This window comes from Tachyglossus aculeatus, chromosome 14 (genome assembly GCF_015852505.1).
Source record: "Tachyglossus aculeatus isolate mTacAcu1 chromosome 14, mTacAcu1.pri, whole genome shotgun sequence".
NCBI classification, from domain to species: domain Eukaryota; kingdom Metazoa; phylum Chordata; class Mammalia; order Monotremata; family Tachyglossidae; genus Tachyglossus; species Tachyglossus aculeatus.
Window position 1 is genome coordinate 13,902,623 of NC_052079.1, and position 15,584 is coordinate 13,918,206.

Consider the following 15,584-nt stretch of genomic DNA (forward strand, 5'->3'; position numbering starts at 1 on the left):
GGAAAAGCTCTACAACCGGGAACTTCCCAGGCCTTGAACCTGCCCAAAAGACGACTGTGTTTCGGCAGGTGGAAAGTTTGAGCTGACGTACCTCCGGTGCGTAGGGCCCCACAAGGAGGGCACGATGTGATTTAGTTCACTTTCCGGGCTGCATTTTGAAAGGTGATTGTTGTCTCCGCGTGATCTCTGTCCCGTCGATCCCTCGGGTGGGCCGGGGCTGGGGCCCCCACGAGAGGCATGCAGCTGCAGCGGGCCTCCTGGGGACCAAGGATAGATTGATCCTGGCTCAGTCCCCGGCGCCTTTGTGCGCAAAACTTAGGGTTTGAAGGTAAATTGTAGGAAGTCCAAACGGGAAGCCCAGGGAAAGTCTGGGCTCCAGAATTTGGCTCCCAGCTGCTCCAGAAGGGACGTCAGCTCGTTGTGGGAAGGGAATATGTCTGTTTTATTGGTCTATTGTACTCTCCCAAGTGCTCAGTACAGCGCTCTGCACATTGTAAGAGCTCGATAAATACAACTGATTGAATGAATGAGTGAATGGCAGCTGCCCCATCGCACATGTGTCTCCATCCCAGACTTGGCATGGTGCTGAAGTGGTGTGGCTTAGTGGACGGAGAGTCAGAAGGACCTGGGTTCTAATCCTGACTCTGCCACAAGTCCGCTGTGTGAACTTGAGCAAGTGAGCAAGTCTTTCCCACGCCTGCCGGCCAGCACAGGTGACTCAACCGGTGAAACTCTATGGAAACACGTACCAGAACGACTTTACGGCAGTTAAAAGTTAAAGTTAACTAAGTTAACTTAAAACTAACTTAAAGTTAACTAGTTAACTAAGAGAACCATAACTTTCTGTGTTATCTAGGAGATCTTTATACCTGACTGGCTAGTTTTAAAATTGATATAAAATGACTTCACACCGATCCACTGCCTTACCTGCACCGATGCATTTCACTAACTGTCACCACCTTCCTGAAATGTTATTCCGACAGGGAAATGGGGGGAAACCAATGAATCAAATCCTTTAAATCAGTAGTATTTTTTGAGCACCTATTGTGTGCAGGGCACTGTACTAAGTGCTGGAGGTGCAGCATGGCTCAGTGGAAAGAGCACGTGCTTGGGAGTCAGAGGTCATGGGTTCAAATCCCGGCTCCACCACTTGTCAGCTGTGTGACCTCGGGAAAGCCACTTAACTTCTCTGTGCCTCAGTTACCTCATCTGTAAAATGGGGATTAAGACTGTGAGCCCCACGTGGGACAACCTGATCACCTTGTATCCCCCCCCCCAGTGCTTAGAACAGTGCTTCGCACATAGTAAGCGCTTAACAAATACCATCATCATCATCAGGTGAGTAGCACAAGTTAAAGACAAGGTCTCTGCCCTCAGGGAGCTTGCATTCTAAAAGGGGAGAAATAGAGACACAAATGATTTCTGAATAGTGGAAGCAAGAGGCAGAATGAGGAGAAAACTGTTACTTCAACTGTGAGCCCCATGTGGGCCAGGGGCTCTTTCCAACCTGATTCTTTTGTATCTACGCCAGTGCTTAGTACAGTGCTTGGCACAGAGTAGGTGCTTAATACTATTATTATTATTATTAGAATTGTTATTCTAGGAGTATGTTCTCTGTCTCCCCCTTTTAGACTGTGAGCTCACTGTTGGGTAGGGACTGTCTCTATGTGTTGCCAATCTGTACTTCCCAAGCGCTTAGTACAGTGCTCTGCACATAGTAAGCGCTCAATAAATACGATTGATGATGATGATGATGATGAGTATGGGACATTCATTCATTCAATCGTATTTATTGAGCACTTACTGTGTGCAGAGCTCTGTACCAAGCGTTTGGGAAGTCCAAATTGGCAACATATAGAGACGGTCCCTACCCAACAGTGGGCTCACAGTCTAGAAGGGGATCATCATCATCATCAATCGTATTTATTGAGCGCTTACTGTGTGCAGAGCACTGTACTAAGCGCTTGGGAAGCACAAATTGGCAACGTATAGAGACGGTCCCTACCCAACAGTGGGCTCACAGTCTAAAAGGGGATAATAATAATAATAATAATGCCATTTATTAAGCGCTTACTATGTGCAAAGCACTGTTCTAAGCGCTGGGGAGTTTACAAGGTGATCAGGTTGTCCCATGTGGGGCTCACAGCTTAATCCCCATTTTCCAGATGAGGTAACTGAGGCCCAGAGAAGTGAAGTGACTTGCCCAAAGTCACCCAGCTGACAAGTGGCGGAGCGGGGATTGGAACCCATGACCTCTGACTCCAAAGCCCAGGCTCTTTCCACTGAGCCACGCTGCTTCTCCACTATATGCCAGTGGTTGACCCCCATCCCCTCCACCTTACCTCCTTCCCCTCCCCACAGCACCTGTATATATGTTTCTATTTCTATTTATTATTCTATTTATTTTATTTGTACGTATTGATTCATTTCATTCTGTTAATATGTCTTGTCTTGCTGTCTGTCTCCCCCTTCTAGACTGTGAGCCCGCCGTTGGGTCGGGACCGTCTCCATGTGTCGCCAACGTGTACCTCCCAAGCGCTTAGTACAGTGCTCTGCACACAGTAAGCGCTCCATAAATACGACTGATGATGATTCTGCACACAGTAAGCGCTCAATAAATACGATTGAATGAATGAAGGAAGGAAGGAGGAGGTAGAACACACAGGAGTCGGGTGGGGCCAAAATTTTGACAGCTTTTTCAGCGCTTAGAACAGCATCATCATCATCATCATCAATCGTATTTATTGAGCGCTTACTGTGTGCAGAGCACTGTACCAACCGCTTGGGAAGTCCAAGTTGGCAACGGGATGAAATTGAAGAATACGGAAGTGAACAAATAAGTAGTGCTCTGGCCTTATTTCGCACAATGAAGCTGCAAAACAACAGCCTTGTCTTGATCGCGCGTCAAGCAATCGGCCGCAATCCCCAAAGAGGTTTTTGCTCACGTGAATTTTGATGCTTCACTGTAATGAGCCCCCGGGGCTCAGTTCAGCACTCTGCCCACAGCAGCTCCCGGAACAGTGCTCTGCCCAAATTAGGTGCCTAGAATGGCGCTCTTCACACAGTCGGCTCATTCGTTCATTCAGTCCTATTTACTGAGCGCTGACTGTGTGCACAGCACTGCACTAAGCGCTTGGGAAGTCCAAGTCGGCAACAGATAGGGACGGTCCCTACCCAACAGCGGGCTCGCAGTCTAGAAGGGGGAGACAGACTACAAAACATATTAACAAAAGAAAATAAATAGAATAGTAAATATGTACAAGTAAAATAGAGTAATAAATCTGCACAAACGTATATACCAGCTGAGCAGCAAATTGAGGGAAAATAAGAAGCTGATTAAAACCGCCAATCTTCTCTTCAATTTTTTTTGAGCCTTATTATATGTTGGGTAGGGACTGTCTCTACATGTTGCCAATTTGTACTTCCCAAGTGCTTAGTACAGTGCTCTGCACACAGTAAGTGCTCAATAAATACGATTGATTGATTGATTGATTGATTGAGCCCACTCTTTTAGACTGTGAGCCCACTGTTGGGCAGGGACTGTCTCTATATGTAGCCAGTTTCTACTTCCCAAGCGCTTAGTCCAGTGCTCTGCACACAGTAAGCGCTCAATAAATACGATTGATTGATTGATTGACTGATTACATTGCCCATTGGTTTGAAGAATGTCGTAGGTATGTGAAAAATGTGTTATTTTTCGTAAGGAATGAGGATAAATTCATAATGAGAATAGACTCATTATGTCTCATTATGTCTATTCTCTATTTTCTAGACTGAGCCCGCTTTTGGGTAGGGACCATCTCTATATGTTGCCAACTTGTACTTCCCAAGCGCTTAGTCCAGTGCTCTGCACACAGTAAGCGCTCAATAAATATGATTGAATGAATGAATGAATGAATGAATGAATATACAGGTGCTGTGGGGAGGGGAAGGAGGTAGGGCGGGGGGATGGGGAGGGGGAGAGGAAGGCGGGGGCTCAGTCTGGGAAGGCCTCCTGGAGGAGGTGGCTCTTTCTACTGACCTGAGGGGCCAGAAGTCCTGGGTGGTAATCTGATTTCCGCCATTGGCCTACTGGGTGTGACTTGGTCAAGGCATTTGACTTAATTAATAATAATAATAATAATGGTATTTGTTAAGCGCTTACTATGTGCGCAGCACTGTTCTAAGCGCTGGGGGGGATACAAAGTGACCAGGTTGTCCCACGTGGGGCTCACAGTCTTCACCCCCATTTTCCAGATGAGGTAACTGAGGCTCAGAGAAGCGAAGCGACTTGCCCAGAGTCACCCAGCTGACAAGTGGCAGAGCCGGGATTAGGACCCACAACCCCTGGCTCCCAAGCCCGGGCTCTTTCCACTGAGCCACGCTGCTTCCACTTCACTGCTTTTGTGTCTCAGTTTCTTCCTCTGTAAAATGGGAACAAGATACCTGCTCTCCCTATCTCTTGGTCTGCCAGCCCCATGTGGGATAAGGATCTGATGAACTTGTACTGGTGTGACTTTGGGCAAGTCACTTCCCTTCTCTGGGCCTCAGTTCCCTCATCTGTCAGATGGGGATGAAGACTGGGAGCCCCCCGAGGGACAACCTGATCACCCTGTAACCTCCCCAGCGCTTAGAACAGTGCTTTGCACATAGTAAGTGCTTAATAAATACCATCATTATTATTATTATTATTATTACAGGGCAGTGCTCCACGCACAGAGAAGCAGTGTGGCACAGTGGATAGAGCAAGTGTCTGAGAGTCAGAAGGACTTGGGTTCTAATCCTGGCTCCGCCACTTGTCTGCTGTGTGACTTTAGGCAAGTCACTTGACTTCTCTGGGTCTCAGCTCATCTGTAAAATGGGGATGAAGACTGTGAGCCCGATGGGGGACAGGGACTGTGTCCAACCTGACAGTCTTGTATCTGTCAAATGCAAATTTAAAGGAGGCTTTCCCTTGGTGATTTTACATTCTCGCCCCTTTCATCGGCATCAAAGCCGGAGGCCTTAGATTTCATGATATGCTAACCAGCATCTTGGTATTTATTAAGCACTTACCATGTGTCAAGCACAGTTCTAAGCACTGGGGTAGATACAAGTTAATAATAATGATGGCATTTATTAGGCGCTTAATATGTGCAAAGCACTGTTGTAAGCACTGGATAATAACGGCGTTTGTTAAGCGCTATGTGCAAAGCACTGTTCTAAATGCTGGATAATAATGGCATTTGTTAAGTGCTATGTGCATAGCACTGTTCTAAGCGCTGGGGAGAATACCAGGTGGATAGGTTGTCCCATGTGGGGCTCACAGTCTTAATCCCCATTTTACAGATGAGGTTACTGAGGCTCAGAGAAGTGAAGCGACTTGCCCAAAGTCACCCAGCTGACAAGGGGCGGAGCCAGGATTGGAACCCACGACCTCTGACTCCCAAGCCCAGGCTCTTTCCACTAAGCCACGCTGCTTCTCTTGAGCCCACTGTTGGGTAGGGACTGTCTCTATATGTTGCCAATTTGTACTTCCCAAGCGCTTAGTACAGTGCTCTGCACATAGTAAGCGCTCAATAAATACGATTGATGATGATGATGATGATAACAATGGCATTTATTAAGCGCTTACTATGTGCAAAGCACTGTTCTAAGCACTGGGGAGGTTACAAGGTGATCAGGTTGTCCCCTGTGGGGCTCACAGTCATAATCCCCATAATACAAATGAGGTAACTGAGTCCCAGAGAAGTGACTTGCCCAGAGTCACACAGCTAAGTGGCGGAGCCGGGATTTGAACCCGTGACCTCTGACTCCAAAGCCCGGCCTCTTTCCACTGAGCCACGCTGCTTCTCCACACAGTCCCTGACCCGCATGGGGCTCACAGTCTAAAAAATGTCAGCATCGTTCTTCTAGAACACCAGTCCCAGCCCGAAGCTACTTTCCACTTTTTTGCAAAGTCTGTCTTCATTTCAGTCCACGTAAGACCCAAAGCCTTCCTACCCACACCTGGCAGTTGAACCCAAACAACAGTGATCATTTTTTAGACTGTGAGCCCACTGTTGGGTAGGGACCGTCTCTATATGTTGCCAATTTGTACTTCCCAAGCGCTTAGTACAGCGCTCTGCACATAGTAAGCGCTCAATAAATACGGTTGATGATGATTTGGCAAGCAAAAACAATAAGGACGGGCTCGGAAGAGTGAATCTGTTTTTTAACTAAATTATGTACCCTGCTTCAAGGGCGGCCCCTTCCTCCGTGAAAGCCAAAACGTGCATTTAATTTTAGGAAACCTGCTTCGGGCCACTCCAGTGTCCTTTTATAATAATAATGATGGCATTTACTAAGCGCTTACTATGTGCAAAGCACTGTTCTAAGCGCTGACCAACTCTGGGCTGAAGTCAGTGAAGAGGTTAGAGCAGAAAAACACCACCTACTTTCCCTGAGGAGGTTGAAGTCTGCTAATTCTTCTGTACTCCCTCAAGCGCTTAGTACAGTTCTCCGTTGGCAGGACAGTTTTCTCCACACAGACGTTCGGTTCAGTGTTCTTCACCCAAGTGGCATCCGCTACAGTGCTCTGCACACAGTAGCTATTCAGTACAGGAGGTGCTCAATAAATGCCGTTGGTGGTGATCCTTTGCCACCTGGGCTGAAAGCCTATTGACTCAGTACCCAGGACTTTGCTCCTTTTAAAACAAGAACGCTTATTTATTGTGTGGTAATAAGAGCTAACTTTTCCTGCCTCTGTCACTGTAATCCTTGAATATTTCCTCAGCCTGATGCTTGTTTATAGCACTAAAAAAATGTTTGGAGCTGCATGGAGTGCCCCACCCAAATCCTCCTTTGCAATGTGAATTTCCTTGTTTATCTTCTTTTTTTTTCCCATTGTGGGCTCCTGTTCAACTTATTGTCTTGTACTTTCCTTGTTCTACTTCAGTGTGCCTTTACTAATAGCTATTATAAGTTATCTACTGATAGAAACATTTGACTTCCTCCGTGCAATGCCTTCCACTACGTTCAGATCTCCTTTTCCATTAACTTTGCAGTGTTTTAGTAGTGCAGTGCTAATTATCCAGCTCTAAATGATCAGGGCCACTGAGTAATCCATATATTGTTCAATTTCCAGTTCTGCCCAGTTTTGAGACTTGCCCAAACATCCCACTTTGGCTCTCATGGCTCTCTGGGAGATTGAGTTGTACTCTAGCCGCCGTCTATTCTAACATCTGATTCAGAGTTATTTTTTTTAATGGTATTCATTGAGAATGAACTATGCTCTGTACACAGTAAGCGCTCAATAAATACGATTGATTGATTGATGTGCCAGGCACTGTATTAAGTACTGGGGCGGATGCAAGATAATCAGATCGGACCCAATCCAGGTCTCACACGGGGCTCCCGGTCTTAAATCCGCATTTTACAGATGAGGGAACTGAGGCACAGAGAAGTTACATGACTTGTCCAAGGTCACACAGCAGACAAGTGGCAGAATGTGAATTAAAATCCCGGTCCTTCTGATTTCCAGGCCCATGCTTTATCCACTAGGGACTCGCTGCAAGTTATTCATATGTAAAATTAAGACCGTGAGCCGCATGTGGGACATGGACTGTGTCCAATCTGATTAGCTTGTATTTTCTCCAGCACTTACTAAAGTGCCTGCCACATGGCACTTAAATACCTTAAAAAAATGGACCACAAAATGCATTCTTGATTCATCATCCAAATGATTTATTAATCACTTGTGGTTCCCAGTGATGAACTAGGCCCCAGGGACATTCCATAGACACACTGCTTGTCCTTAAGGTGCTTATACTCTAAGGGAATATTAAGTATACAGGAATTGTAAATGCAAAGAACAGAATCCATCACTCAAAAAAGATGGGGGGTTTCGGACCACGTAATGGCTGCCGAGTGATTTCCCTCCTAGCTACCATGATCCACAGACTACTTAAAATGTTCCTGGCCATTTTCTTCCAGATTCCTATAATGGTCCTTTTTCAAAAAAAAAAATGGTACTTGTTATATGCTTACTATGTGCCAGACACCATACTAAGCACTGGGATAGATACAATGTTGTCAGGTTGGAGACAGTCCCTGTCCCGCCATGAAGTTCACAGTCTTGGCCCACTGGACAGAGCCCCGGGCCTGGATCTCAGACGGTCACGGGTTCTAATGCCGGCTCTGCCACTTGCCTGCTTTGTGACCTTGGGCTAGTCACTTCACTTCCCTGGGCCTCAAGTGACCTCATCTGGAAAATGGGGATGGAGATTGTGAGCCCCACCTGGGACAGGGACTGTGTTTGACTCAATTTGCTTGCATCCATCCCAGCGCTTAGTACGGTGCCTGCCACAAAGTAAGTGCCTAACAACTCCCATCATCATTATTATTATTAATCTCCATTTTACAGATGAGGTAACAGGCACAGAGGAATTTAGTGACTTGTCCAAGGTCACACAGCCAACAAGTGACAGATCCCAGATCCTTCTGACTCCCCAAGCCCATGCTCTCTCTACCAAGCCATGCTACCTGTTAAGCACTTACTCTGTGCCACACACTGTTCTAAGCACAGGGATAGATACAATTTAATCAGATTGGACACAGTCCCCATGCCACACGGACCCAAAATCTAAGTAAGAGGGATTCCTAATGCATCAAGCATCTTTTGGCCCCTGCCTGCGCTCCAATGGGACGGGGCTTTGTCCTCTAAACTGTAAACTTGTTGTGGACAGGGAATGGATCTGCTACTTCTGTTATACGATACTCTCCCAACCGCTTACTACAGTGCACATAGTAAGCGCTCAGCGAACGCCACTGATTGATCGGTTCTGTAAAACTGGGTGGGAACTGTAGTAATGGTATTTACTCAGAGCCTACTGTTCGCAGGACATTGTACTAAGCACTGGGAAAAATACCCAGCTGAGAGATAGACGTGGTCAATCAATCGGTGGTACTTATTGGGTGCTTATTGTGTGCGGAGCACTGTACTAGAAGCTCACGGTCGCTGGCACAGGCAGGAGAGTGAGGATTTCTAGACTGTGAGCCCGCTGTTGGGTAGGGACCGCCTCTATATGTTGCCAACTTGTACTTCCCAAGTGCTTAGCACAGTGCTCTGCACACAGTAAGCACTCAATAAATACGATCGAATGAATGATTCCAACAGCTTCTAGTTGTGGTGGTGAAGTCCAGCCTACGGGGACCCATTCTGTTTGTTTTCCACCACTGAGGCAGTGGGGGTCTGGGACTCTCAGGCTCCCTTCTCTCTCACCCCCCTCATGACACACAACCCAGTGAATAATAATAATAATGATGATGGCATTTGTTAAGCGCTTACTATGTGCAGAGCACTGTTCTACGCACTGGGGGGGATATAAGGTGATCAAGTTGTCCCACGTGGGGCTCACAATCTTAATCCCCATTTTACAGATGAGGTAACTGAGGCTCAGAGAAGTGAGGTGACTTGCCCAAGGTCACACAGCAGACATGTGGTGGAGTTGGAATTCGAACCCATGACCTCTGACTCCAAAGCCCGGGCGCTTTCCACTGAGCCATGCTGCTTCTCTGATTTCTCCTGATTTCTCTGATTTCTGAGTGAACTGATCTTCCCTCCATCTAGACAACTTCTACTCCTCCCATAACCTATCAGGAGATGGTTTGGTGCTCTGCCCCATAGAAGGTGCTCAGCCAATATCTCCGAAAGATCAATGGCACCATCATCTTTGAGGAGATCCACCTACTAGGAATTGCAGATACAATATAGCTGACCTGATTTAGTCCCTGTAATTTGGGCACGGGCGGGCCCTGATCGAAGTGGGGCCCCTCTGTCCAATCTCCAATGGGCCCACAAGGCTTGGCATAATAATAATAATGATGGTATTTGTTAAGCGCTTACTATGTGCCAGGCACTGTTCTAAGCGCTGGGATAGATACAAGGCTAGCAGGTTGTCCCACGTGGGGCTCACAGTCTTAATCCCCATTTTACAGATGAGGCAACTGAAGCACAGAGAAGTTAAGTGACTTGCCCGAAGTCACACAGCTGACAAGTGGCAGAGAACCCGTGACCTCTGATTCCCAAGCCCATGCTCTCTCCACTGAGCCATGCTGCTTCTCTAGCCACGCTGCTTCTTAACCACCGAGGAGTGCCCAGACCAAAAAAAAAAAGGTTTTATTGACTTTGTAGGAAATCAGGAGAAAAATTAAATAATTCTGCAAATAAATATTTCAATTAAATTATCACATCAGTCAACACAACCTCGTGCATCAGCAGGTCAGTGTGGGTTAAAGGATCTTGTACAAATGAATCTGTTCGAGGGCTTCTCGATCAAAATCCTTTTCCGTGTACACATCATAGTCCAGTTGCACCTCTTCCACCCACTGGCTCAGATGAATGTTAGTCTAGAAATATTGAAACACAGATGCACAATCATCATCATCATCATCATCAATCGTATTTATTGAGCACTTACTGTGTGCAGAGCACTGGACTAAGCGCTTGGGAAGTACAAATTGGCAACATATAGAGACAGTCCCTACCCAACAGTGGGCTCACAGTCTAAAAGGGGGAGACAGAGAACAAAACCAAACATACTAACAAAACAAAATAAATAGAATAGATATGTACAAGTAAAGTAAATAAACAGAGTAATAAATATGTACAAACATATATACAGGTGCTGTGGGGAAGGGAAGGAGGTAAGATGGGGGGGATGGAGAGGGGGACGAGGGGGAGAGGAAAGAAGGGGCTCAGTCTGGGCAATGAGGAATCATTTCCCCCTCAACAGGCCCTGCCTCCTGAAATTGCCAGAACTCATAATAAAGAAAAGAGAATTTGGCCACATTCTCACCAGTGACTCTTCCAGACAACTGCTCTAATATAAGGCTACAATCCAAAAGGCAAACAACAGACTCAAGTGCCAGTAGTAAGGGGATAGAAAAGAAAACAAAAGGCACACTTTGGCTTAATTCTGCCAGCATATGTGTTTTCATTTTTAATTTCGGTAGAATGTGACAATGGAACCGGAGATCTGCCTTTCACCAACGTGCGTTTTTCCGGATTCAACATAGTGTGGGAAGAAACAGTTGGGTGAAGGGGCAAGGTGTCAGATATAGCTTTCCTTAATATGTGGCCCAGCAACAATGCTTTCCCTGCATTATAGGAGAATTGGTTGTGTCCAGTGAAGACCTATGAATTTCTGCATATTTTTGTGTAAATTAATGGACTAACCTCTCCAGTTCCGATGGCATTATTTTGGGAAGAGATCGGTGATAATGCTACTATGCTAAGTATATGTCTTAAATAAATACGGGAAATGCAGTAGAAATCAAATCAACAGCTACAAACTCCGGGAAGATTATGTAAATTACGAATGCGTTTTTGATCAAACGCGGGTCGTTTCCATTTTTCTCTGCAGAAGTTAGGCTCAAGGAAAATTACTGTTTTGTAAGATTGTTGGTGAGAAAGATCCAAATAACATTGCTACGGCAAATAATGATAGTTCTCTGCATTAATATACAGTCATGCCTTTTATCTGAGGATCTCAAAGAGCTTTATGAACTTTAATTAAGCGCCACATCATCCCGCTGTACTCGGCCTTATTATTAAATTTCATCTTTGTTGTCTTTGCGGGGAACCTAAGGCACAGAGTGGCTTCTACAAGATCCCGAAGTGACTCTAGCTGAGCTAGAAATAGGATCCAGGCATCCAATTCTCCGGGTTCTTGGGCTGATCACTGAGGATCATTATCCTTGTTGAGATTCTATACAGAATTCCTCCCAGTGTTTGAGTTCAATGGGATTTCCCAACCCCCAGTAGTTATCATCATCTTAATAACCTTAATAATAATAATAATCATCATCATCATCATCTTAATAACATGACTCTTGGTCCCCAGAGCAGAAATCTGGGCAAGTGATTCTGGGGAGTCTTTTCAGGGTTGACTCTTGAACTTGGGAGCTCCTAAAGTCAGGATACTATTGACAGACAATGGTTACCCAATCAATCGATTACTGTGTGCTAAGCACTGTACTCAATACTACCCCAGAGTTGGTAGACATATTCTCTGCCCACATCGAGCTTACAGTCTAGAGGAGGTTAAACCAGAAGATCATGGTTTGTTCCCTGACTGGCACTCCTGATTCGACTGCACACACCCAGAATACTGGAACCATCATCCTAAAGTGGAAAGGAAGATCTGGCATCAAAACTCACCTGCAAATTGGAGAGAGAGACTTCAAGGCTGGGGACTGTCACTAATAATGATCCTTTTTTTCTCACATTGCAGCTAATGTATTCCCAGGCTCTGAAACACATTTCAAATTTCCTTAAACTTAACTAAACTAAGAATGTAAGGATTGCACAATGCATCAGACATCACCGGAGATAGGGTAGTACGGAAACCCTCCTCTGACAGGGACTGGTGCTTTCCTAACAGGTTTAGTGAGATTGGCATTTGGAAAAGCTGCTTCAATGGGAACCAAGTGGATGCCCCTTCACCAAAATCCCAAATGTCCCCATCATATCATCATCATCAATCGCATTTATTGAGCGCTTACTATGTGCAGAGCACTGTACTAAGCACTTGGGAAGTACAAATTGGCAACATATAGAGACAGTCGCTACCCAACAGTGGGCTCACAGTCTAAAAGGGGGAGACAGAGAACAAAACCAAATGGCAGCAAACCTTGTGACTCCCAGGCCCCTACCCTGTCCCCATGCAGCAGACAAATGGCAGCAAACCTTGTGACTCCCAGGCCCCTACCCTGTCATTATCAGTCGTATTTATTGAGCGCTTACTATGTGCAGAGCACTGTACTAAGCGCTTGGGAAGTACAAATTGGCAACATATAGAGACAGTCCCTACCCAACAGTGGGCTCACAGTCTAAAACGGGGGGACAGAGAACAAAATCAAATGGCAGCAAACCTTGTGACTCCCAGGCCCCTACCCTGTCCCCATGCAGCAGACAAATGGCAGCAAACCTTGTGACTCCCAGGCCCCTACCCTGTCATCATCAATCGTATTTATTGAGCGCTTACTATGTGCAGAGCACTGTACTAAGCGCTTGGGAAGTACAAATTGGCAACATATAGAGACAGTCGCTACCCAACAGTGGGCTCACAGTCTAAAAGGGGGAGACAGAGAACAAAACCAAATGGCAGCAAACCTTGTGACTCCCAGGCCCCTACCCTGTCCCCATGCAGCAGACAAATGGCAGCAAACATTGTGACTCCCAGGCCCCTACCCTGTTATCATCAATCGTATTTATTGAGCGCTTACTATGTGCGGAGCACTGTACTAAGCGCTTGGGAAGTACAAATTGGCAACATATAGAGACAGTCCCTACCCAACAGTGGGCTCACAGGCTAAAAGGGGGAGACAGAGAACATAATCAAATGGCAGCAAACCTTGTGACTCCCAGGCCCCTACCCTGTCCCCATGCAGCAGATAAATGGCAGCAAACCTTGTGACTCCCAGGCCCCTACCCTGACATCATCAATCGTATTTATTGAGCGCTTACTATGTGCAGAGCACTGTACTAAGCTCTTGGAAAGTACAAATTGGCAACATATAGAGACAGTCGCTACCCAACAGTGGGCTCACAGTCTAAAAGGGGGAGACAGAGAACAAAACCAAATGGCAGCAAACCTTGTGACTCCCAGGCCCCTACCCTGTCCCCATGCAGCAGACAAACGGCAGCAAACCTTGTGACTCCCAGGCCCCTACCCTGTCCCCATGCAGCAGATAAATGGCAGCAAACCTTGTGACTCCCAGGCCCCTACCCTGACATCATCAATCGTATTTATTGAGCGCTTACTATGTGCAGAGCACTGTACTAAGCTCTTGGAAAGTACAAATTGGCAACATATAGAGACAGTCGCTACCCAACAGTGGGCTCACAGTCTAAAAGGGGGAGACAGAGAACAAAACCAAATGGCAGCAAACCTTGTGACTCCCAGGCCCCTACCCTGTCCCCATGCAGCAGACAAACGGCAGCAAACCTTGTGACTCCCAGGCCCCTACCCTGTCCCCATGCAGCAGATAAATGGCAGCAAACCTTGTGACTCCCAGGCCCCTACCCTGACATCATCAATCGTATTTATTGAGCGCTTACTATGTGCAGAGCACTGTACTAAGCGTTTGGGAAGTACAAATTGGCAACATATAGAGACAGTCCCTACTCAACAGTGGGCTCACAGTCTAAAAGGGGGAGACAGAGAACAAAACCAAATGGCAGCAAACCTTGTGACTCCCAGGCCCCTACCCTGTCCCCATGCAGCAGACAAACGGCAGCAAACCTTGTGACTCCCAGGCCCCTACCCTGTCATTATCAGTTGTATATATTGAGCGCTTACTATGTGCAGAGCACTGTACTAAGTGCTTGGGAAGTACAAATTGGCAACATATAGAGACAGTCCCTAACCAACAGTGGGCTCACAGTCTAAAACGGGGAGACAGAGAACATAATCAAATGGCAGCAAACCTTGTGACTCCCAGGCCCCTACCCTGTCCCCATGCAGCAGATAAATGGCAGCAAACCTTGTGACTCCCAGGCCCCTACCCTGACATCATCAATCGTATTTATTGAGCGCTTACTATGCGCAGAGCACTGTACTAAGCGCTTGGGAAGTACAAATTGGCAACATATAGAGACAGTCCCTACTCAACAGTGGGCTCACAGTCTAAAAGGCGGATACAGAGAACAAAACCAAATGGCAGCAAACCTTGTGACTCCCAAGCCCCTACCCTGTCTCCATGGAGCAGATAAATGGCAGCAAACCTTGTGACTCCCAGGCCCCTACCCTGTCCCCAAGCAGCAGACAAACGGCAGCAAACATTGTGACTCCCAGGCCCCTACCCTGTCATCATCAATCGTATTTATTGAGCGCTTACTATGTGCAGAGCATTGTACTAAGCGCTTGGGAAGTACAAATTGGCAACATATAGAGACAGTCCCTACCCAACAGGGGGCTCGCAGTCTAAAAGGGGGAGTCAGAGAACAAAATCAAATGGCAGCAAACCTTGTGACTCCCAGGCCCCTACCCTGTCCCTACGCAGTAGACAAACGGCAGCAAACCTTGTGACTCCCAGGCCCCTACCCTGTCATTATCAGTTGTATATATTGAGCGCTTACTATGTGCAGAGCACTGTACTAAGTGCTTGGGAAGTACAAATTGGCAACATATAGAGACAGTCCCTAACCAACAGTGGGCTCACAGTCTAAAACGGGGAGACAGAGAACATAATCAAATGGCAGCAAACCTTGTGACTCCCAGGCCCCTACCCTGTCCCTACGCAGTAGACAAATGGCAGCAAACCTTGTGACTCCCAGGCCCCTACCCTGTCCCTACGCAGTAGACAAATTGCAGCAAACCTTGTGACTCCCCGGCCCCTACCCTGTCATCATCAATCGCATTTATTGCGTGCTTACTATGTGCAGAGCACTGTACTAAGCGCTTGGGAAGTACAAATTGGCAACATATAGAGACAGTCGCTACCCAACAGTGGGCTCACAGTCTAAAAGGGGGAGACAGAGAACAAAACCAAATGGCAGCAAACCTTGTGACTCCCAGGCCCCTACCCTGTCCCCATGCAGCAGACAAATGGCAGCAAACCTTGTGACTCCCAGGCCCCTA

General features: G+C 46.6%; 1 protein-coding gene across 1 annotated transcript in view; it reads right to left on the reverse strand.

Moving 5' to 3' along the window:
- Positions 1-10,102: 10,102 nt before the first annotated feature.
- The window catches only part of LOC119937125, a 51,102-nt gene continuing 45,620 nt past the window's right edge, over positions 10,103-15,584 (reverse strand). Inside the window, exons 7-8 of the mRNA XM_038756764.1 lie at positions 12,161-12,251; positions 10,103-10,347 (exon numbers count right to left, since the gene is read on the reverse strand). Coding sequence (XP_038612692.1) covers positions 10,231-10,347; positions 12,161-12,251 — 208 coding nt within the window. The 3' untranslated portion in view covers positions 10,103-10,230. The remainder of the gene's footprint in view (positions 10,348-12,160; positions 12,252-15,584) is intronic.